At 42.3% G+C, this 25,195-nt stretch overlaps 1 protein-coding gene across 1 annotated transcript; it reads left to right on the top strand.

Annotated features, from left to right (window-relative positions):
• Positions 1–1,805: 1,805 nt before the first annotated feature.
• Positions 1,806–24,675, top strand: UBE2N (ubiquitin conjugating enzyme E2 N). Its single transcript, XM_039570592.1, has 4 exons — positions 1,806–1,910; positions 20,315–20,561; positions 20,741–20,881; positions 21,508–24,675. The coding sequence occupies exons 1-4, from the start codon at positions 1,881–1,883 to the stop codon at positions 21,546–21,548; spliced, it is 459 nt and encodes a 152-aa protein (XP_039426526.1). The 5' UTR covers positions 1,806–1,880; the 3' UTR covers positions 21,549–24,675.
• The last annotated feature ends 520 nt before the right edge of the window (positions 24,676–25,195 follow it).

The following is a 25,195-nucleotide window of genomic DNA, read 5'->3' as shown; positions in this document are numbered from 1 at the left end:
CTGCTAGCCTGCTGAGTAACCTATGGGAAATACGTTCATCTTTCTGTGCTTTTATTTCCTGTCATACGTGAAATCCCTAATTATCTTGGTCTTTGCATGTTAAGTGCTTTAATGAGTTAATTTTGAGTTAAATATGTTTTAATTGAATGTTAACCCATCAGCCCAGGTACAGAAATCAAGTTCTGTTATTAGTGTTCTAAATGGTTCAAAGCAGTTTATTTGCACTAGTTCCAGTTAAAATTCCCCAGTTAAAAGTTTCCCGGTTAAAAATCCCTTTTCAAACTTTAAGCCACTTGTACACTATAAGAGTTATTTTTCCCATGTTCATTGTATACTTTTACAAATGTTTTAAGATGTATCAGATGTATTTTAATATTTTTTAAGGGTTTCTACTTTGCACCTTAGACCCAGGACCAACTCCAAAGCCCCAGCTTCTAACAGCCAACAGCTATTTTTAGACCCATATCCGTTATTCTGCAGGCAAACTCCGTGGCAACCTGAATCTTAATGAGGGCATGTTAGCACCCTTGCTTCAGCTGATACTACCCCCTGACAACGACGAGCTATTGGTAGACAGAGATGTTCTGTCAAAAGGAAAGCACCAATCACTTTGGACCAAAGGGGCGGGCTGTGGGCGGACTGGGGCGGAGCAAAGGCACTATAAAACAACGAGGCAAGGTTTAGTGCAGCGGAGAGATCAGTGTCGATGGGCAGTGGTGTGGGTCTGTCCTGGGTACTACAGCCTTACTCCTATTAGGGTGCCTTTAATAATAATTATTCTTGACTTTTGGATTAGCTAAAAGTCAGCCCAGCACTGCAAGTTCCTCCACCAGAGGTCCAGTGCTGTCTAAGCCTGAAGATCTCTAATCCCTGTGCTCCTGGGGCATACCTCTTGAGCCACTAGGATCCCAAATTTTTATATTTTTCTAATTTTTGTAATTTTTCAATTTTTCTGATTTTAATAAATTATTTTTTCTTAGAGTTGTCTCATTCCTCACATTTCTCATAAATAACAACAGACATTCTTAAATGTTACTATGCAGCTGTAGTAATGTCCTAGTAAGCTTGTGCAGTAGTTATACTCCAACGTTTACAATGTTCCTCTTTCTGCTGAGAAGGAAGGAGGTTCACTAACCAGGTGCTATTAAGACAGAGATCACAGGATTGTTAGGGCTGGAAGATCGTATTTCCAACCTCCCAGCCAATGCAGGGTCACCAGGAGCAGGTGACACAGGAACACCTCCAGGTGGGTTTGGAATGTCTCCAGAGAAGGAGACTCCACGACCTCCCCTGGGCAGCCTGTTCCAGTGCTCTGCCACCCTCAATGTCAAGTTCTTCCTCACGTTGAGGTGGAACTTCCCGTGTTTTAGTTCATGACCATTACTCTTTGTCTTGTTGCTGGGCGCCACTTAAAAGAGTCTGGCACTATTCTCTTGACACCTGCCTTTGAGATATTTTTATGTATTGATGAGATCTCTTCTCAGTCTTTTCCTCTCTAGATTAAACAGGCCCAGCTCCCTCGGTCTTTCCTCGTAAGAGAGATGTGCCAGACCTCTCATGACTTTTGTGGCCCTATCAGTAGCTCCTTGTCTTTCATATACTGATGCTCTAAGATATCTTTGTGACAGGTTTAGGGCCGCTCACAGAACCTAAAAGTCAGCGAAGGGCAGACGTTTCGCGCTGACAGTAGTGCGCGGGCCCCGCTGACGATAGTCTCACTCGCTCCGCGCTGGGTGCTGACCCTACACACCGACGCTTTGTCCTACATTTCCCGGCGTCACGCGCGCGGGGCGGCGCCACAGGAAGCGCGGCGCGGGTCTTTCCGGCCGTGCGCGCGCCCCGAGCGGAGGCGCGCCCCGAGCCTGCACCGACGAGACAAGATGGCCGGGCTGCCCCGTAGGATCATCAAGGTACCGCCGCGCGCCCTCCGCGCCGCGCTCCGCTCCGCCCCGCCATGCCCCGCCGGGGGGGGGGCGGGCACGCCGGGCCAGGGTCCCGCGGGGAGGGTAGCGCTGCGCCGCGCCGGGCGCTGCTTCCGGTGCCCTGGAGCAGGGCCGCGCCGGGGCAGGGCCGCCTCCCCGGCCTCCTCCCGCCTTGCCGAGCGAGGGGCGCCTCGCTGCCGCCGCGCCCGCGCCCCCGCCGCTTCCCGCCGCCACCGCCGCGGGGGCCCCCGCGCGCTGTGTCGGTGTGCGCGGGCGGCGGGAGCGGCCGGGCCCTCCTGGCGGACGCGGGCCCGCGCCCATCGCGGGGATTGCCCGGGCGGCGGCGGCGCCCCTCGGCCCCCGGTGCTGCCGAGCGCTGGTATCTGCGCGCCCTCCGGGGCCTGGAGCTCGAAAGGCGCTGGGCACACCCCCGCACCGTCTTCTGCCGGCCATGCGGCTCCTCACCGGGGGCTTCCGCCAGGCCCCGGCTACCCGGCACAGCTTTCGGCGTGCTTGGGCCGGGGGACGGCGGCGGTGGCGCCGTGCTCGGGTTCCTCCTGTGCGGTGAGGGACAAGCCACAGCGGGCAGTTAAACCTGGCTTTCAGCTGTGTGTATGCGTCGGGACATTCGCACCGGTGGTACACGCTGGGTCAGCCTGCTTGCTGCTACATTTGCCTGGAGCTGTCGGCCCGTACCGTATTAACGTGTCATGCTGGCGGTTCAGTGTCGTGTTTCGGCTTTGATTTGCCAAGCTTTGCAAGGGCTCTTAATTTTGAGGTACTCTCAGTAGATCCTCCGAATTCAGTTCCAGCTTCAGACTTGAATAATTTGGAGTCACTTACTGGAGATACAGGTAGCTGCATTGCAAGCTATCAAAACATAGCTCGGCCTGTAGCTCATGCGGTTGTTCCTGCTGGGCTGCTGTCTCCTGCTCGATTTGTAATGGTGTGAACTGAAGCCCTCGAATGAGTGATCATTCCTTTTACAAAAGTTATTAAGTGATTCCAGTAGGGTTCGTTAGCCCTCGTAGGAAATGAGAGCATCTTCATCGCTTGTTGCAGTGAATGGGTCTTCATTTATAATACTGTGACGCTTTCTCGGTTGGCAACCATTGTAAATAAATGGATGTAGAAAATGTTTAATAATGGATGAAAAAATACAGCTATTTTGTCTAACACGTCAAGTTATCAAGTAGGTGATAGAGATAATGAGGTAAAATAAGGCAGGTGTAGTGTTTATCTTCCATGAAACAGAACTAGACTATGATTAGTGCTCAGAATTGTAAGCAATAAAAATAAAGAAGACCAATCTTTCAGATTTTGATGCTCATCCTGCTGCCTGAGTGCACAGCATGCTAAGTTGAATGTATTTCAGGTGTGAGAGGGAACAGTGATTCATAATACAGTGGAACTGGTACTTATCACAGAGTTGCAGTAAGAGCTCAGTCATGAGGCTGGTGTCTGTGTTAAATTTTTCATTGCTCTTGACAATTCCCCAGAATACAACCGAGAAGTGCACCCACTTATGCTGGTGCATAAATTTTCTTCTTGGTGCTTTTGTTTTCCTCATGCTTTTGTAGAAAAAAACGCTGGCATAATTTACACAACTCACTTCAAAGATGTGTGGTCATCTCCTGGAGAAGAAAGGTGGAGGGCAAAAGAGTGTCCTAGAAACTCCAGATTTTTTATGAAGGATCCCCCTTAGACATTTTTGGGATTATCAGTTATACGGTGGTATGTATGGTGGGTTGGGTATTTCCATGTGTGCATTGTAGGTTGTCTGCAGCTAGTCTAGAGCTTTTAAATCTTGGCTTGGTTGTGTTAGATGATCAGCTGTTCAGCTCCTGTGCAGTGTGTACCTTAGGTTGCCAGATGTGCGTATGATCCAGGACTTGAGTCTGACTAGTTACTGCAGCCTCAAAAACGTGCAGAGTCATATTTTGAAATATCACAGCTGCAGAGGTGCAGACCCAGAAATACACCTGCTTAAGTCTTCAGGAGTCTTGAGTGAGGATTGTTTTGATCTTTGCTATCATGCCAATGTCGATTTTAGTGTTAAATTTCCTATTCTGGGTGCCTTAGCGGGGGGGGGGGGGGGAGGGGAAGGGAGTGAACTCACTTGCTAGTGTGAATTTGAAAGATCAGGAAAGGAAATGGAAGAGAGAGGAAAGAGCTGAGTAATGGTAAAATAACTCCAGTAAAGAAAATTAAATCTTCATGTTATGCACAGTAATAAATTTTATGATAAATTGCTTAGGTTACTTTTAGGAAAATACCTTCTTCCTTTTCTCTACATGCACGCTTTGTGTTGTCATCCAAGGGAGACCGTCGATGGCTGCTTGGGGCTAGGAGAGTGCATTTGGACTATAATGAAGTCCTGAGCCTGGCTGCTCCAAATGCAGTTGGCATTCCCTGTCTTGAGCGACTGCTGGCAGATGGCCGGGCTCTCAGGTTGACTTGCAGCCCTGTACTCCTCAGCCTGCGTCTTTGCTATGCGCAGGCTGTCATCCAGCCCAGGAGGACAGTAGGAGCTTTCCTTGTCACTGCAAGAGCTCTGTATATATTTCCAATACTTTCTTCAAATTCAGTGAAAAGGTGACAATATGGGTGTTGCAAAGCAGTTGTTGCAAATATACAGAATTATTCCCAATTTGCTGTCCTCAGATTACTTAGAAACAGACTTTATTAAAGTGCATGTGGGAATGGTCTGTAAGCTCGAAAGATGACTTGCTTTAGAATTATGACTGTTAGCAATCCCAAATGGTGAGTAGAAAACATTGATATAGTTTTGAATCTTTAAAGGCATAATCAGAATTGGAAAACCTTGTATCTTGTGAATAGAGAAGAGGTAGTATTTTTTTGCTTTGTAGTTCAACACCAGGGGTCCTATGAGAATCATCTTGGCAAAAAAAAATCAATTAAATTAAAATGTGGTTTTGGCACATTTACATAGATGTGTGGTTTTGATGCTGTAAACTTTTTTCCAAAAAGTGACTATTTCCAGTATTAGAAGGTGAGCCTTTGCAACAGACAATAAATAAGCCCAGTGACTTTTACTTTCGAGTACTTATTACATCAATTCTTTCCTGTGTTGCAAAGTCACATACCTCCAGTCGAGAAAGAAATTGAATTGCATCTGAATTTTTTTCTTGGCTGACATTCAGTCCACCTCATTGCTGTGTCAAGTGCAGTCAGTGTATCTCAATGGGATGGACAATACTGCCCTATATCATCTTTTAAAATGTTTTTTCCTTCTGCTGTTTTCATTGCTGCAGTGATCTTACCATTCATGATTTGATGCACAGGTCTATAAGTTGACTGTAGCCAGTTATTAGTAGCGCTTCTGTTACACTCACTGCAGCTGCTCCTATCATGAAGTAACCATCTGAAGCAGTATCTGAGGCTCCTTCAGATTTTTTTTTTCTAACGCATTTATCAGAGTTAAATTACAGAGGCTTTGATTTCCTCCCCTGCACAATACTGTGGTGTCTGAGATACGCATTCCTTGCTATTTACTATGTGAAGCTATTTCCATTATCTGCAGTGAACTCCTGCTTGCTGTATTTTTTGAGACTCTGGGAACACTTGGACTGCCAGCTACAAAATGCTGCTTCAACATGTAAAATTTCTGGGAAGTTTTATGGAGATTCTCTTGGTGTGTGTGATGCTAGGCACTTACAGCATTCTATATTAGAAGTCAATATAATCAGCTTTATATGTTTGGGTTTATTTTTTTTAAGTATAAATCAGGTATTTAGCCTGCAACTGGAACTTTCTAGAAGTTCTTTAAAAATATTACTGGCAGCCAGCTTGAAGTTTCTTACTTTTTCTTGAAATCTGTGGGTTTTTGAGGCATGGACTTCTGTCTCCACATGAAAATTTAAGTCACTGCTACTTTTTGATTTCTTTCACATTTCTGACCACATTTTTATTTCCTGAATAGAAAAAAAAATTAAATAAAAAAGACTTGAGATAAACCTAATATCTTTTTGTGGTGTTTTGTATTCCTTTGGATGGTGGTTAGGCACAGAAAACATTATTTCTGGAGAATGCTGTTCCTTGGCGTTTGTCAGAGAATGTCATGTCTTTTTGCACCTTGTATGCAGTTTGAATCTTGTGGATAACTTCCAATTTGACAGAAGGGTGAAAATTTTGGGAATTTTCAGAAGTGTTTTTGTACTGTTCTTAAAACCACCTTTGCCTGCTCCTCACCATATAGAAAGGTATAAAGATAATACATGTGCTGTTTTGCAACCCTCATTGTGTCTTCTGGCCAGGTGACCAATATAGCATGGACTGGCTGGGATAGTGGGAGGGGTACATAGGCAGGTATTGGAAGCCTGAAGGCAGGACAGATGTTTTGTGCAGGTATGGGAGGGAAGCTGAGAAGAAGGCTTAGACGCAGAGAATAAGAAAATTTTTCACTTAGGTCTAATTAGGTTAAGTTTTAAAAAGAAAATGTGGAGTGTTAATAACAGGTCTTTAAGAGGACACTGGTAACTTTTCACAACCTTTTCCTTAAAGAAGCTTTCAGTAGACCCTGTAGAATAAAAACTGAGGAAAACCCAAGCAAATAAACCAGATAGAGGCAATAATCTTGTTTGGACCGTCTTGTATAATACTTGAGCAACTTTGAGGCAAAAACCTGTAGTGAACCAATGGATTATTATTGCTTTGCATGCAGTTGTTTTATACTGTACTTACCTGTTATGTCTAGATGGCTTTCAGAGTATTATCAACATTTGTTTTGTGGAATAGTACAAAACAAACCCACATTTTTGTAGTTACATGGGACTGGTGGATTAATAGTGAGATTGCAAATTTGGAACTGTGGAAGTTGCAAATTTTGCCATAGATGGTATGGTGGGTTGACCATGGCTGGACGTCGCTCTATCCCTCCCCTCCTCAGCTGGGCATGGCAGGCAAAATACAACCAAAGGCTCCAGGGTCAAGAGAATCACAGGGAGGGATCACCCGCCCAGTATAGTCCTGAGGAAAACAGACTTGACTTGGGGAAATGAATATCATTTATTACCTATCAAATCCGAGTAGGGTAATGAGAAATTAAACCTAAATCTTAAAACACCTCCCCCCACCCCATCCCCTTCTTCCTGGGCTCAACTTAATTCCTGATTTTTCTCTCTCCTACCCCTCAGTGGTGCAGTGAAATGGGGGTTCTGTTCAGTGCATCACACGTTTTCACTGCTGCTCCTTCCTCCCCAGGGACAGGACTCTCTATACTCTTCCCCTGCTCCAGCATGGGGTTCCTCCATGAACTTCTCCAACGTCTGGGTCCTTTCCACAGGGTGCAATCCTTCAGGAACATGCTGCTTCAGTGTGGGTCACAAGTTCACACCACATAGGTCACACGTCCTGCCAGTACAGCTGCTCCAACGTGGGCTTCTCTCTTCACAGGACCTGTCAGGAACTTGCTCCACTATAGGCTTCCCATGGGGTCACAGTCTCCTTTGGGCACATCCACCTGCTTCAGTATGGGGTCATCTGTGGGCTGCAGGGGGACAGCCTGCATCATGTGGGTTGCAGGGGAGTCTCTGCCCTGGTACCTGGAGTACCTCCTCCCTCTACTTCTGCACTGACCTTGGTGTCTGTAGAGTTATTCTCACATAATCTCATTTCTCTGGCTGCTCATGCCTAGGTTGTTGGGTTTTTTTGCTTTCTTAAATATGTTACCTCAGAGGTGCTACCACCATTGCTGATGGGCTCAGCCTTGGCCAGCGGCAGGTCCGTCTTGGAGCTGGCTGGCTCTGGCTCTGTTGGGCACGGGGGAAGCTTCTGGCAGCTTCTCGCAGAAGTGCCTCTGTGGGCTCCCCCCAGTACCCAGAACCTTGCCATGCAAATGCAGTACAAATGGCATTTGGACAGAAGCTCAGCATGAATTACTGTTTGCTTTAACCACACTTTGATAGTTCACTCTACACTGTATTAATGCGAGCCTCCAATGCAAATGTGCTCTGTCAGTGTAACTGCAGGAATGGTTTACACTCTTAGCTTAGTGAATTCAGTTAGGCCTCACTTTACTATAGCTGGAGATGCACCATGAAAAGCTCTATCTGTGCTAGTACATAGATAATCCTCTAGGAATTTGCGTAGGATCTCAGATTCACAGTTCCAAAATCTGTGATCTGCTGTGGAAAATTTGAGGATGAGGTCATTCTTGGAGGAGAGTGCTGCTGACCTTAAAATGCCCCTCTTCGTGTTACTATTTGGCTACAAAGTTTTCTTCCAAGAGTGGGTAGATTCTGGAGGGTTGTTTTTTTTTTTTTTCTTCTTGGAAGGGTCTGTTAACTTGGAGTACATTTGTCTTCATCTTGTTGCAGGTGGTTTTGCAGTGGTTAAAATTGTGTGGTGATGGGAGCTGGAAGAGCCAGAAGTGTGTGAGAGGATTGTGAGCAATCCAGAGTTCATTCACAGTGCTTGCGTAGCAGAGCTGTAGTTTCAATTTGCTGGACAACTGTCCATATATTGAGTACTAGTTAATGTTGTCTAGATCTGCTGTACCACTGTTTTATTCTTTATTTTTTACAGCTGGTGCCTTTGACATGTTGACACTTGGAATGTATTTTCTTGCCTTTGTTTTGGGAGGTGGTGTTACATACAGTTGGGGTTGGTGATGGGGTCTGGTAACCTGCAGGGTGGTAGAAGCATTAGTGTACGGGAGACATTAGCCCAGTAATGAGTCCAGGACGTGGGGGTATGTGGAATGCTGACACTTGGGGATTATATGGCAAGGAAGAGAATTCATGTGGAGGCCAGCTTTTGTGAACCAAAGTGTAGCCTTCTGTTTATGATGTTTGACCCTTGCTTTACAGTTTGATGGGCTTTGCTGCTAATTCTTTTTTTCTTTGTCCTAAAAGGTAATGTTATTTTCAGAAGATTTTCTTCAATGAAGTTATTTTACAATGATATAATTTTAATGTAAACATTCTGAAATCTCTCTGACTATATGACATCTGCTTAGGTAACCAATTTATTTTCAGTAATGCTGGTTACAGCCAGTTCTTTACATAATTGTAGCTAATGAATTGATAGACCCTGGAAGAATTTGTGCCAAAATGTGATGTAATGTTATATTAAGTTTTGAATTAAGCCTTTGTAGTTTCGTGAGGCAGCTTTATCCTATATGTAGAAGACAGTTTTGACTGATAAGTTTCACTTTTTCCTACTGCCTCCCCCTCAAAAATCAAAGTAAAAACATGAATGGTTTTTTACCTTCTTGTGTGCAATTTATCACTTCTTGGTGAAGGAGATCAGTGCAATCTTCCCCCTTATCACACTCAGGCAGGAAAGAAGTGTCATTTGGCAAGTAATTATAACTCGTCAATATGCCAGTACACTGCCTTAAGTTTTGCCCTGTGCAGCTAAAAGCTTTAGTTTCTATTTCATACCCCCAAATTAATCTGGACTATTGGATGAAGTTGGAAGGTAATGGCACTGGTAACTGGCAAGGGTTACCTGTGATCAGAATGAAAGTATGAAAGAAATGTATCCTTTGTATAGTCTGAATTGAAATGCCAAAGCTGGTTTTGTACTACTTTTTTTTGCAGAGCTGCACAAGGTGAAGAAGTTACCATCTAGTGAAGTTAGATTACCAGAAGTTTGTGAAGTGATTAATCTGGATCATTCTTGTAGCAGCCTCCCAGTACCTAAAGCAGACCTACAAAAGAGCTGGAAAGGGTCTTCTTACAAGGGCATATAGGGATAGGACAAGGGGGAATGGCTTCAAAGTGAGAGAGGGCAGGTTTAGATTAGATGTAAGGAAGAAATTCTTTACTGTGAGGGTGGCGAGGCACTCAAACAAGTTGCCCAGTGAAGTTGTGGATGCCCTGTCCCTGGAAGTGTTCAAGGCTAGGTTGGATGCAGCTCTGAGCAACCTGGCCTTGTGGGAGGTGTCCCTGCCCATAGCAGGGGAGTTGGACTAGGTGATCTTTAAGGTCCCTTCCAACACACGTTGTTCTATGATTCTGATTCAGGTTGAACAGCCTTACTGTATGAACAGATTCAGCTTGGACTCTGCTGGCACAAAAAGTTTTGTGCCACTGAGGTGAACTTAGACTGAGATCTGGCTCAGAACTCTGCAGTAAAGGTTATTTCTTAAGCCAAATCAGTTCTGTGATCTCATCTGTTATTTGACTTTGCAAACACTTGGGCTGATGAAGGGAGTACATGGAAGGATGACTGTTCAAATTAGCACTGCTGCTGAGAAGTTAGAACTTCCCATTCAGGCAAACTTGCATTTTGTGAGGAAAGGAAATGGGGGAGGTAGTTATGTGAAATTAATCAAGAAGGACTGAGAACCATGCTGAAATGGTGGGTAGAAAAGCAATCTGACTTAATTGAAAACTCAACAGCCAATGAAGAATGAAACAAAAGGACTTCCGCTCTCAATGATTAAAAATTAGTGGAACTTAAGTGTAATTAAAAAAAAAAAAACAACCCTCTCTGCTTTTTGCTATTGGTAGTGTCTCTTCATCTGTTTTAGAAATCTTCCTGGGGGATTTGGCAGCAAATGTCTGATCTCCCTTAGGAAGCAAATGCTGAAATGACTGATGAGCAATCAGTTAAACTGAAAGATCTCTCTTTTTCCTCATCACATTTTCTCCCACATAAATTGTTATGTGTGGTACTCTGCAAGTGATAAGTGTTATCATTTCAACTGTAGCAGGAAATGGAGCTAGTGGTTTTAAATTTAAGTCTGTCATCTCTTTCTCAAAAGTTCTTAATTTTCAATATCATCTGTGGAGTCTGAAACTGTCTACTACATTCTCTCTAAAAGTGGTTCTGGATGCAACAACTCAAACACAGATTAAAAATTACTGTGTGATTTATGCTGAGGTGGGCTGACCTTGGCCAGATGCTCACCCAGCCACACTCTCTCCCTACCTCAACCAGGCAGGGAGAAAAAAATAAGGAAAAGCTCATGGGTCAAAACAAAGAGAGAGAGATCATATAGTGATAATCACCATGGCAAAACAGACTCAACTTGGGGCAAATTAATTAATTTATTTGCTTCCAGGTGAGATAGAATTGGATGTGAGAAACAAAGAATTAAAACAGCACTTTTCTAATACTCAACTTCAGTCCTTCACTCCTTACTCCCCAACTCCCCTGTCCCTGATGAATGCAAGGGGAGGGAGAATGGGGATTTATGGTCAGTCCACAACAGCTCCTCTGTACTATTCCTTCCTCCTCACACTTTTTCTGTGCTCCAGAGTGGTGCACTCCACGGGCTACAGTGTGGGTATCTGCTCCACTGTGGTCTTTCATAGGCTACAGAGAGTCTTTGCACCAGTGCCTGGAGCTTGTCCTTACCATCCTTCTCTGACCTTGGTGTTCACACTAGTTTTGCTCACAAACTTCTTTTTTTTTTTTATCCCTTGCTGTTCTTTCTGTGTGGCGTCGTTTTCTGTCCTTTCTTAAATACATTTTCCCAGGTGTGCCACCAGCTTGGCTGATGGGTTCACCCATGTCCTGTGGCATGTTTTTGGAGCTGGCTGTGTCTGGTGAGGTACAGCTCCTGGCCTCTCCCCATTGAGGTCCCCTGGATCATCTCTGCTGCCAGCAACTTGACACATACAAGCTGTACATGTGCTTAGTTGGTAATGCAGTTAAATTCGATCATACCAAATACAAAAAAAATTGGGGCAAACTGATGTGGATTTCTTTCAGTTGGGGTACCTTTTTCGTTTTACAACTAATGCTTCTCTTTGGCCATTTTGGAACTATTCATACAGTGTTGCATTACATCCTGTTGTTCCTTTTATAAATGGCCAGGGTTACCAAAAAGTTTGTTTTGTAGCCGGCTATCTGGAGACCTTCACTTGTAGGACCTGTGGAAGAAATGTGTCAAGGCATGTGCGGATTTTGTTCATTCGTACTGGTGGAAGATGCTTTTACCGACAGCCAATGCCGCTGTTCCATGGTTTCTATTGGAAGTTACTGTCCTCTGCTGGATGGCAGCAGAGTTTTTGTGTTGTCAGTCAGCATTTTTCGGATTTAAGATCTAGTTAAGAAGACCCAGCTCGCTTTTCCGGAGTTGCCTTGAGAGTGCTGACAGGGTTTACTTTCTCAGTAGATTTTCAGGATGGTGATTTCTGGCAAGGTGGCAGCAATAAAAACACATACTTGAGCTGTAATTCCTGTTGTAGATAGGTCCTCATCCATCATCTATCTTCCCTGATCTGTTCAGAATAAATCTAGGGTTAATTGAACCTACAAGTAAGGGTGGATACTACCTGCACTTCCTCGCTGTCTGACATAGATTAGAGAGGACTTGTACCTTGCCTTGGCCTGACAAAGTTGTAAGAATGTAACCTCCATCTTAGTAGGCGATATTGAAGGGAAATTGCTTCACTACTGCTTAGTGATTTGAGCTAGTAAATGTGCTACTGAAAATATGAGGAAAGAATCATTCCCCTGAGACTTTGTATAAAGATGTAGTATTGTGCCATTTTAAATATTAACGGCTTTAAGACCTGCAGTATTTTCTCTTTATGTAAGAGGCAATTATTGATGTTTTGTATTTTGAAGTTTCAGAATAATTTTATCATGGATATGTCAGCCTGTGAATGATGTTATCTCTCTTTTTAAGGTACTAGCATAAAGTTGCTAGCCATAAGGATGCTTTTCTGTAGTCTTAGTGCTATAAAAGGTTCTTCGATAACTGTTTATAACAAGTAAGATATGCAGAGTCTTTGGTGCTTAAGACTTTTATAGATGGATGAAGACTTTTAATTTAGTAGTTTACCATCTGTTGTTACTGAAATTAGCCCAGTTGGTAGTTAATCTTCTCCCTTTGTAATAAGGAGGAAGGCTCTGCATTTCCTTTTTAGGTTGGTTACAGAATAGTAATCTGTTATGCTGGTATCCCACTGTGATTAACACTGCAGTCCCAGCTCTTTAAACCAGCCCTTTCATCAAAAGGAATCTTCTCCCATCCTTCTGGGAGCATGTGTTTGCACCCTGCGTTTTGTTGGCACAGCTGTTTGCGTGGAACATACAGTGCGCTGCATCAGGGACTCTTCTCTCTTTTATGAATTTTTCCCTTCCTTTTCTTCCAAACTGGCTATGTGCTATGTTAGACCATGAGGTCAAGAGACAGCTATACAGGCAAAAGTAAAAGTGTATAATAGGCTGAACTGGAAAGGCAGCACTGGAAAGTTTGTATTTTTCTTTTCTTTTCTGCAGTGGCTGATCATTTATCACCTTCCAATATTCAGACTCTGTAAGGTGTTGCGATTTCTCTAAGCTATGTTTGTTCTAATGGATTTTACAAAGTTCACTAGGTGATTTCACAGCTGGTATTAAAGGCCAATGTAGAGCAGAAGACCATTCTATAAAAAAGTGTAACAGTCACTGAGACCACAGTATTTAATTTGTGGATTAATAAGGAGCACGTTTTATTTATTAAAGGTATCTGTATAGCAATAATATTGAATGTGAAATAAGAAAACTGGGGTATCAGGAAAATGTAATGCAGGTAGCTGAATTACTAAGCAAAGCACATTTGTCTAGAGATACGGAGCTTGGATCTCTTCTTTGAGCTACTTTGTGCTGACTTTGCAAGCAAGCTTCTCTTAAATTTTAGTGGCCTTCACACAGTAGCTTTAAAGTTCACATATTTTATAGGTGCTAGATATTGATTTCTTCCTAACTGTTTTAGCCACGTCTCTTGGCAGGCAGTGTAAAATTTGTGGTGATTAATTATTGCCATAGCACAGGGAACAGAATTGCACTGTTTTTCCAAGCAAAGAATAGTACTCCTTTCTAAAAAGCAATGAAGAAGCTTTAAAAATTGCCTAAGCCCATGCCAGAATTTCTTCCTTCGGTACTGGAGTGGTCTCTGTCAGACAGAAAAGCTTTACAGTTCAGCTGCAGTGGCTCTGCTAGGTAAGAAATAATGTTTGGGTTTTTTTGCAAGTACTTGCATAGGTGAGTCTTCTGATTGCAGTCATTTGCCACTTTTGTATTTTGGCACTGGTTTTTTTGTAGTTATTTGTTTGGTCCTGCCTTAGTCTGTTGATAGCAAGCAAGACATCTGAAATAGCTTTTTGTTTTTCAAAAGGGTAGCATACAGAAATCTTTTTTTAGTTGTTTTGACGGAGGCCTTGGCAGCTTGAGGCTTTTGTAAACACTTCTTCAAGACTGAAAGTGATTAAAATAGTATATTTCTGATGGATTCCTCCTTTGTATGCTTGCTCCTATCTCCATGTTCATTAGCAGCTGATTTTCCTGTATGTATGTGTGGAAGCATGTGTATGTTCTGGGCTGTTCAATTTACTTCCTTAAAGAAGTGCTCTGTCTTACTCTGTGTGCATGAACAAGGTGAATCCTGGCGGTTATGTCTGCTTTTCAGTAACTTTTCTTTCCCTTTGACTGAAAGCAGGATAACCAAGCAAAACCTCAAAGAATGAATGAAACATACTTCCCTGCAGATCGATCTCTCTTCAGTGTGTGGCTTCTCTTAGTCTTGGCAGCCTCAAAAGCCCTCACCCCCACCTCCTGCTTGCTGGTCTCTTCTAAAGAGCACAGTGCTCTCTCTTCCCGAGGCTTCCTATCCTCACATGTTACGGTAAAAACAGGCTGAGGGCTTCTTCTCCCTCAGGTACAATTAGTTTTCAATTTAACATCTTCTTAGAAGAATAACTATGCAGAATGTCAGCTACACCATCTGTCCCATCAGTAGCATCTGTCACTCTGTTTCAGGCCACCTGTGTTAATAAGGAAAGCTTTGCTTTTGCTTGTCAAAACACCTTCAACATTTCTGTGTTTTCTAACCACTTAATTAAAAATAAAAAAGGGGAGGCATAAAAAGGGGGGAGGCATAACCAGTTGCAATTGACAGATTTGGTTTTTTTCAAGTACAGACTGGCATGTATCTTCCTTTTGGGTTTATTAATTTATTTTAGTCAGTGGAAATTATTACATTACTTGGAATTGAAAAAGTGGAGTAAATGCAGGAGTGAGAAGAAATCTCAATCTAAAAACATTGCAGAGTATGACAAATAGAAATAACTGCCTACGGCAGCATGGGAAACTTAATTGAAAGCTTTAGAGCTTTCAAAATATGCCCTGAAATATCTTCTGTGAAACTTCAGTGTGCTAGATGAGAGCTAATAAAAAACCACTACAAAGTACTGTTCTGGAACACTTATTGGTGGGAGTTGGTATTCTAGTTGAAGACAAAATTAACTGTTCTATTGTAAAAGCATTTATTGTGAGCAACAGAACTGCAAAACCTGGTTTTCTCTGAATTTATTATTTTTCCTTTTTAGTATGTTTATATATGGGTGTTCCAGCTCTTTTTATCCTTACTGTCAGGGATTTTTGCTGGGCAAGAATGGTATTATACTTGGTTGGCATAAACAGGCCAAACAGCAGTAGTAGTACTGGAGTTGTTCATGTCTTCATTTCCAGTAGCACTGAGCTTGGTTAGTCTTAGCCACTGACAGCTTACAAAATGTACGGAACAGTTGAAATTGGACAAAGGGTTTAAAGACAGTTTTGGAGGAAAAAGGGGAAGTAACAGATGTGTAATTAAAGAAGTGTAAGAAAGACTGCCTAAAAATACATGGAAAGTCAATTATTGCATGTGTTTGATCATCTTGATTAGTTAAAAAAGGTGAGAAGTTAAAAGTGTAATTAAAAGAAATTAAACATTTATTTATTTAAACATGTTTGAGAGACTTATTTTCACTGGGTAGCCATCCTCTGGGAATTACAGAATAAGATCAATGTGTAGTTAAACATTTCCTTGTTTCATCCACATCTCATCATTCTTGTGGGTGATGTACGGGGGGCAGGGTTTTGTTTGTTTGTTTTTTGTTTGCTTGTTGTGTTTGTTGTTTTTTTTTTAATTGGTGACATACGCTTAGAAGGAATTAAAACCTTTAAGCAGGTCCGCTTCCTGACCAGGTGCATAGTGTTGCCTGTATGCTCACATTTTTTTTCTCTCGAATATTACTTATTTTTGCAAGTTTTACAGCAAATCAAATTTATTTTATTACCAGCATGTCTGGAACTGTCCATCTTACCCTAAAATGTGGAAATCAAGTCCCTGTAATCACCTTACAACTGGGCCTATGTGTATGTTTAAGCATTTTATATGCTTAGACCCTACAGTGTAACTTTTCGATCAATTTCTCATTTTCTGTTCCTTTTCCATGGTGTCCCCCAAAATATATTTAAGATATTATTGTTAATGTCTTCATAATTGCAGGACAAAACCCTTACTTATTGTTGGAATTTAGGAACTGTTGATGTATTTAAGTACAAACATTGCACATTCTCTCAATAAATGGCATTGTCACTACTTTTTTCGCAGTCTAACAAGCTTGTCTGTGTTACACAGTTGTAAAAAGATGTGTTTTCTGAAGCTTTTGCACAAAGGCAGTGATGTGTGTTCACGGGGTCATGGCCTGTCATTTTGAGTGTATCGAAGAAGTTTAGCCTGGTGCTTGCTCTCTGCTGCGCCAGAGCCTGGCAGGTGTGAAAGATGAGTGTCAACCACTTCCCTCACAGGTTTCTTGCAGGTATTCATCCTCATTTCTGTTTGAAAACAGCTTCAGTTACACCGATAGTGGTGGAGCTCCGTGCACAGAGCAGGAGGCAAGGTGTGCTTGCTTAAAGGAATTTTCATCTAATATTAATGTGGCCCAAGGGGCCTCTATGGGCTCAGAGTAGGCTCAGTACTCATATGGGGCTGTATGCAGTATAAACGCTTTTCTCTGCACTCCCCTTTTCTGTGGTGTTTTATAGCGAGATAACCACAGTCACGGAATGTGGAGGCACGAAGGGCTTTCTGAGCGGGTGTCGCGTTCCACTGTGGGGAACTGCGGAGAGTTCTTTTAAAAATGGATGGTCGGGAGCGGAATGAAGCCAAACGAGGCAAACACTCTATCTGAGAGCCGTTTATTGATAACAAAAAGGAGAAGGAAAAGGAGTTGCCCGAGCGAAAGACGCCTGGAGGAGACAGCAAAGAAGAGAGGAAAATGGAAAAGGGATAGGGGAGAGCAGAGAGAGAGGGGACAGAGAGCAGAAGAGGGCGTTACCCGCAGCAGGGCGGGGCAGCGCTGTCGGTGTCCAGGCGGGGCTGTGCCGCTGCCGGCCTGCGCGGCTCCCGGCGGGGCGCGGCTTCCCGCGGCGACGGCCCCGGACGCGCGGTGAGAGGGCGCCCGCACGGGAGGAGCAGGAGCCCTGGACAGGGTCGCGGCGACGGGCTGGATCGGGGCGGCAGGGAAGGGAGCGGGCAGCCCGGGCAAGGCGGCGGTCAGCGACGCGGGAAGGCAGGACAGGTGCGAGGGCAGGAGAGCCAGAAGGCAGCCTGGGGCCAGGGCAAGGGAGGGAGCGAGCAACCCCAGCAGTTAGTTTTTATACCCCCCGGGCCCCTCCCAAAGTCTGCCCTAACAAGGAACCGCTGGCCCAGTGCAGCCTTTCTGTGCCCTCCATTGGTGGAGACCTCTTTGCGACCTGATGGGAGAAGCCCCTCCATAGTATCTCCCACTGCCTGCCTCGTGGGCGGTGTTGGCAGGCGAAGTCCTCCCAGAGACAAGGCTTCTTCTAGTTGCCTCCTGCATGTGGCACATGTGCACCTCTCCTCCACATGCCTCCGACAACCATTGTTGACGCATAACAAAACTGAATTGGCTCCTCACAGCGGGGTGGCATGCTCACAGTGGATAGCCCCTTCAGTATTATAGGGTGCCTGCATTGAAAGAATTGTTTTTCTCATACATGGGCTCTCCCATTGTTTACTGACAAATGGTTTTTAGTGGCAGAACGTGCAGCTTGCAGCCAGGCATTGCTCCCTCAGATACTCTGGCAGGTAGAAGTGCTGATGCTGCTGCCAGAGAACTGCTGATTCTGGGTTATTTTAAGCCAGGATTGGCTGCCCAGTATAGTTACAGTCAGCATACTGGCATAACTAGGGAGGCAGTCCGGGGAGTGAGGGTGACTGAGGGGGAGCTGGGGACTGCTGAGATTGGTCCAGCTATTGAAATGTGTTATCCTTAATATTAAAGTCTTTGAGCATGCCCATCAGAACCAAAGCCACGATTGGCTTACAAGCACATCTCTGGCAGTCTAGCTGTGAAGAAGTTTAAAAATTGGTCTTTTTCCATAAGTTCCTTATTTTTAAGTTTCCAGTTGGCTAGCATTAGTTTGTATTTGGTACAAGACACTTTCCTCTGCCAGAACTGTCAAAAACTATATTGTTCTTCATAGGCAGAAACCCAAATTGTCCTATTTACCTGGGGCAGCACTCCTTCTGACAGCTTGCTGAAAGAAACTGAGAATGTTTTATGCACATACAGGGATAATCTGTAGTTTCTTACTGACTTTTCCATACCACTGAATGTAAACTATCAGAATTTGTTATAACTGCTTTTTTACACAATTAGTGTACAAATAAGTAGCCAGCAGAATACAAATGAGTAAGTTATAAAATTGTGGATCATTTAAAATATACTCACAGAAGTAAATGTAGACAGCTCTAAGAAGCTTGGAAGGCCTTCCAGTGAGGTGTGTAAGTGGCGCTGGGCAGCTAATGTCTATGCAGATAAGTAGACAATATGTAATCACAGCAAGGAAGCACACTGGATACATTTATTTTTAGGTTTGCATATGTACATAGTAATAAATTCAATATTATGATTTGTAGGACCTTGACAATTCAGCGATGAGTAATTGGTTTTTGGAATTAATTACCGTGGCTTCACTTCTTTATATATTGATCAGTTTTTGTAAAATGAGTTGTTATTTAACTGCATCAAGACAGCTCTATTACTTAAATGCTGTGTACACTTACCTCTACAAGAGTAATGTAGCAGTCCAGTTATGTTTGAAGAATTTATTTAGCCAAGTAGAGGTAATCTGTCTGTTTTGTGCTTGTGTTAAAGAGAGACTTACTGTATTGGAGAGAGGCTGACTACAAGGGCGAATACTGACAGAACAAGGAAAAATGGCTCCAAACTGAAAGTGGGTTTAGATAAGATGTTAGAAGAAATTCTTTACTGTGAGGGTGGTAAGGCAGTGGAACAGGTTGTGCAGAGAAATTGTGGATGCCCAGTAGGTGGAAGCATTTAAAGCCAGGTTGGATGGGGCTGTGAGCAAGCTGGTCTAGTGGAAAGTGTCCTTGACCATGGCGGGGTTGGAACCAGATGATATTTGAGGTCCCTTCCAATCCAGACCATTCTGTGATTTTTAAATTAGTGCTGTTGTAGATATATGGAATAAATATGCTATAAAACTGAAATAATAAATTAATGTTACACCTACAAGTTGCCATCTTCTGTCAATAGAAATAGGATAATTTTTCTTTGTGAAAGCCAACACAGAAAGGTGGTGAAAAAATTAACTGTACATAGTAAAAGCAAGCTTAGAAGGAAAGCAGAAAATGGGACTAAAATTGCATGAGGAAATAAGGCTTTAGCAGGATTTTTTGTCCCTGCCTAGTGTCCTTTTAGCCCATTTTGGCCTTGGGATCTTTTTTATAAGAACCAGAATGGTGCCCATAAGACTTGTGAAGACAGGTAGCAGAGGAAAGGCAAAGATGTACAGGGCTTGGTCTGTCTGCTCAGTGCATTAACAAGATGGGCAGCTCTTAGCTATGGTCACAGCTTGGTGCCTAAGGTAGCATTGGCAGAAGAATGGAGCAACAGAGAAACCAAGTCACTGTAGGAGACTGGCCTTCCCTAATTTTGCTGCTTACAGAGCATCTTGGCTGTCTCCTACTGTCTGTTAGTGTGACTTTAAACATGGTTATATGTAGGCTGAAAGTGCTTACGCCAAAGCTATTTATGCATATATATGTCTAAATATATAAAACATCCTTAAAATACTCATTTAATGTTGCAGCAGAGTAGCACTTTTAAATTCTTTGGAGTTAGATCTGATTCCAGTACAAATGTTCAGCTTAATAAACCAGACCACTCTTGTTAGGAGTAAGCCTTGAACACTTTGTGCGGGTGATTAATCCCTTTGGCTTTTCACTTATGGGAGTTTCTATTTAAGGTGGAATAGGAAATGTTTTTGATGTTTTCATTGTGGTATTCTTTAAAGTGCTTTTAAGTATATTGAAAAAAATATAGCAGCTTGGCAATAGTTCAATCAAAAGGTAAGAAGTTTGAGGACAGCTGAATTTTCTATTACTGTGTGTTACAGAAGCACACAGCAGGTGAGGATCTGAGAGGAGATGGGTACCAGTTTACCGCAGCCTCGTCTTCTTTCTGTAGATGTTCTTTGACTTAAAGGTATTTGTTGAACATCGTTTCTGTGAATATAGGCTAAATGAATGCTTGTTGCTTTTAAAATTGTTTGTACAGGTGATGTTTATTTTAGATGGGTTTTATTAGTTACATTGCCTCCTTTTCTTCTAGGAAACCCAGCGCTTGCTGGCAGAGCCAGTCCCTGGGATAAAAGCGGAGCCAGATGAAAGCAACGCACGCTATTTTCATGTGGTCATTGCAGGTCCACAGGATTCCCCCTTTGAGGGTGGGACATTTAAACTTGAACTATTCCTTCCAGAAGAATACCCAATGGCAGCTCCTAAAGTACGTTTCATGACCAAAATTTACCATCCTAATGTAGACAAGCTGGGAAGAATATGTTTAGATATTTTGAAAGGTAAGTGCTGCTGTGTTTTCCTTCTTTTTATCATAAGTACAGAAATTTGTAAGTTGACCCTAAAAAGAGTTTTCATGTGTTTAAAGAATATCTTGCTGCTTCTTTAATCTGGAAAAACTTGCTGTTTCTGTAGACTCTGGTGAATATGGTGTTTCATAGTGCTGTAAATGTCTCTTCAGATAAATGGTCCCCAGCTTTGCAGATTCGTACAGTTCTGCTATCAATCCAGGCTTTGTTAAGTGCTCCCAATCCAGATGATCCACTAGCAAATGATGTAGCTGAGCAATGGAAGACCAATGAAGCCCAAGCCATAGAAACAGGTGACGTATCTTCTACCTTTTCTTTTTTTCTAGTTTTAGGAATAGCTTATTACTCACTGGCTGGGGGTATGTAACTCCTAACCTCTAGTTTTATGTCTTCAATTTGCAGAAACAAAAAATTACTGCATACAGTCATAGTCCAGGTGCCCTGAATGTGCCTGCAGTGGTCTGTTTTTAAGTCTGCAAGGCTCGATAGAAGACAAAGCTCTCTTGTTCTGCCTTATCTTGAGTTTTGATGGTCCTAATTTGCTAACCTGTCTATTTTGGAGTTGTGGTGAAATGAAGGAGTGTTCTACTGCTTGTCCTCTACAGCTTAAGGAACAGATTAACAGGTTCCAGAAAGTTCTTCTCTTTGATATTGCATCTGTTGCAGGCTACAGGGGAATGGAACAGTTACTATGTTATGCCTCTTCACTTTTGGATCAACTGCTGTCAGACTGCTTCTATAATATACAAAAGTTGGCAGCTGCCGGAATTCAAAATTGCACTTACAGTCTTAGAACTGATATATTTTCTGTGCTTGCAGCAGTGGTATAAAAGAGATCTTTAAGAATATGAATTTAAAATTACTTTAATCAAACCTGAAAACTGCATCTTTTCTTAAATGTATTTCTTTTTCTTTACAGCCAGAGCATGGACTAGGCTATATGCCATGAATAATATTTAAATGCGCTATGAACATCAAGTGTGCATCACTTCTCCTGTTCTGCCAAGACCTCTTCCTTTTTTTGTTTGCATTTAATGGACACAGTCTTAGAAACATTACAGAATAAAAGCCCAGACATCTTCAGTCCTTTGGTGATTAAATGCACATTAGCAAATCTGTGTCTTGTCCTAATTCACTATTGTACCGCATGAGCAGAGGCTAGAAGTATCATCTGGATTGTTGTGAAATTGTTTGAAAGCAGCAGCACATCTCTGCTTTTAATCATTTTTCCCGTCATGGTTTAAGTATAAGCACTGTGAATGAAGGTAGGCAGGGTTAGCTGCAGGGCTTTTTGTTTTAATTTTGTGGGCTCCTCCTCCCTTTTTATGGTGATGCTAATTGCATTGGTAAAAGCAGCTAACCAGTTATACTTTAGAATATACCCTCTAGCCCAGTCTAACTTAGACGCTGTAGATGGACAAGCTTCATTGTTTGAACAAAAAATGGGAACATTAAACATCCATCACCTTCACTAATACTATTGTGATTCTGCTGTCCAGTGTAGAAAAATCCCTCCAAGAAAAAGCTTGTGACCATTTTGTATGGCTTGTCTGGAAAATCTCCTGTAAATCTTATGTTTTAGTAAAATATTTTTTGTTATTCTACTTTGCCTTTGTATAGTTTATTTTGCTGTGTTTTCATTTCTCTGTGACAATCTTATTTAAAAATATTGAATCCAGAATTGACAATTTGTCTTCACCAGTCTGACAGATTTAACAGTAAAGAGGGAGAATTCACAAGGGTTTTTTTTTTTGGTTTGTTTTTTGTTTTTTTTTCCTTCTATTTGCTGACTGTTTTTATTTGTGTTATGTGGGTGGCCTTACGTGGCCAATTTAAGATGAAATTGCATTTGGAGTGACTTTTAGAAACAAGTCTCTGATGTAACAATTGTAACCTTAATTTTAGTAATGCGTTGATGTGTGTTTTCATGGAAATAACCAGAATGAAGTAGGAGGTTGAGAGCAAATGACAGCACTAATTATGAGTATCTCCATAACTTCTCTTTGCTGATTGTTATCAGACATTAGGCAACACGGTTTTCTAACTTCTTTAATTCCTGTCCTTTAGTAACATGAAATTCCAGTGTGTAGAACCACTGTAAGAGCCAGCTTGTGTATTGACTGATGCCTGCTTAGCCACTTACAGCTAGCAACTCATACCACTGGTTTTCTCTACAAGCCTTATTAAGCTACTTGCTTGAGCAACCAGTCAGCTTAAATAGCAACAAAGCTTCTTTATTGGAGGGAAGGAAAGTGATGAAAAAATTCCTTCTCATCCTTTTTGTGTATGCATCTTGTCTAGGAGTCCAAGTATCTTTTCTGGGAACCCATCTAATTGCTTCCCTTCATTTCTTGTATCTCTAGTCTCTTCCATTCCCCAAGCCCTCTCCCTCACAAAACCAACAAACCAACCAACCAAAAAGCTTAAAAGCTTTTGGCAAGGCCAACCTGAAATGTGTAAATGACAGCTTGTAGTGGTTGCAGTAGGGAGTGTTTTTTCATGAAATTCAGGGGTATGGTTATGTAGTCTATTGGTATTCTCCCTCTTTCACTTCTTCTTACTCTAGTGTCATCTGAAATTTCTATAGACTGTGGTGTATTTATTGTGCTCTTATGTAAGATGAAGAATATCTATTAAAACTATGTTTTCCAACAGACGGTGATTTCAGTGGTTAGTAACTGGTATTGTCCCTCTGCGACATGGCTGGAGAATGGTTCAGAATTCAACTTTTTCACCAAACTGAGTCATAAAAAAACTGTTTTAAAAGTAGTTTCTGTGTTGAATGTAAGCCAAAGTTGGGTCCAGGGCTGGTAACATGTTCTTCAGAGTGGGTAAGCACCATTAACCCTCTCTTCTCCTTACAAATGTCTGTTTGGGGTTAGCTGGCCTACATCCTGGATCTGCTACTAGCATGGATAACTTCTGTGGCAGGCAGCTGAGAGTAAATGAGCTGTGCCGTAGACCCTGGATTCACTTCACCTACCTCTTAATGCTTTATCTTACGCTACATATGCAGCTTTCCTCAGCTCTGTCTCTAGTCCAAGGGCGAGTGGCACCCCCAGAGGACAGTCAGACCCACCTAAGCATTGTGTTTGAGAGTGGCTTTCCCTTCCTTCAATAGAGAAACAAGACCTGAGCTGGCTCTTAAACAATTGTAACCTGTAATAGGCAGGATGAATCCAGACTCAGATAATGTGTATTAAATAATACTTATTTTACTTTTAAACCTGATTTAAGAGCCCTGTAAAAAGCCAAGCTGGGAATTTCATTCCGGCTTGTGCCAAGGAATGTGTGACAGGCTAAATTCTTTGAAGCCAGTAAGATATAACCTTTTCCTCAGTCAAGCAGGTATATATTCCCAGTTGTTATGTGCAACTCAGTTATTTCTCTTACACCTTGCAGCTGATTAGCAAATGCAGCTGTCTTTTAAGGAGTGTTAGTTTTATCTCCATTTTTAGTATGTGTCTATTGTATGCATTTACAGTAACTTTATAATAAATGAGTTTCCTCTACCATTACTGGTGCTATGTCTCAAACGTCCTAAAATTCTGAGCGAGAGTGATGACATTGCATTTTATGTGTCAGTGTTTGGGTAGTAACTGTGTAGCTGTTGAGCCTGGGTTATCACATGGGCTCTGTAACCACACATGCAAAATACTTCTGCAGTAGTTTCCTGTAGATCAAGAGGAAGGCTTTTGGTTTTGCATAAACATTCAGTGGTGATCTCTTCACATATAGCCATGTTCTGTCGTGGGTATGAAGTGTATGATTGTTGGGAACTGATGGAACAGGTTTTTTGTATCTTAGCTGACTTTAGTCTAAACCAAGTGAAACATTGCTTCGATAGCTTACAAGTAACTGTATTTTTAACACATTGAGACTATTGTGGAACATCTTAATGGACTAGTGACATCAAAAATTGTGACATCTCTATTTATATGCATTCCTTCTTGGGTTGGGTTTTTTTGTTTGGTTTTTTTTTTTTTTTTTTTGAGGGTTAAAGTAAAATGTCTGGTAGGTTTTGTCAGTAACATGTCTTGACTGTAATGTAATATGACACTGAAATAAAAGGAAGAGTGATTATTCATTACTTAAGCACTGAGCTTCATTTAACTCCACTGGGCTGCCATCAGTGTGCAACAGTTTCCTAACAGTTCTTAACATCTGGTAAAATAAGAAAGATAACCTTGATAACTTCTCTCATAACTTTTCAGTTGCTTGTGGCTTCCCCTCACCATTGTATGGAGAGAGAAGAGCAGCACCTCTTGTCCTAAAAGTCCTCAGGAGAGACTGCTCTGGTACGCAGCTCAGAGGATGTGTTGGTTTCCCCCTGCACCCCCGCCTTTGTTTATTGTTTTTTTAGTTTAGTTTTGGTTTGTTTGGGGTATTTTTGTTGGTTTTTGCAGGTTTTTTGCCTGCCTCTGTTTAAATCTGTCTGGTTTAGTACAAGATTTTCCTACTTACCTTCACAGTTTGGACAGTTTCTAGTGCAATCAAATTGATAAATGTATTGAGCTTTGCTAAACTGTGTTACATTATGAGCATGGCATGGGGTTAATAATGGAGTTTGTACAGTTTATTGCCGCCTTTACTGTGGAAGTGTGCAG

This window comes from Corvus cornix, chromosome 1A (genome assembly GCF_000738735.6).
Source record: "Corvus cornix cornix isolate S_Up_H32 chromosome 1A, ASM73873v5, whole genome shotgun sequence".
Lineage (NCBI taxonomy): Eukaryota > Metazoa > Chordata > Aves > Passeriformes > Corvidae > Corvus > Corvus cornix.
The sequence above is the reverse complement of the archived record's forward strand: the minus strand, read 5'-3'. Positions and strand labels throughout refer to the sequence as shown.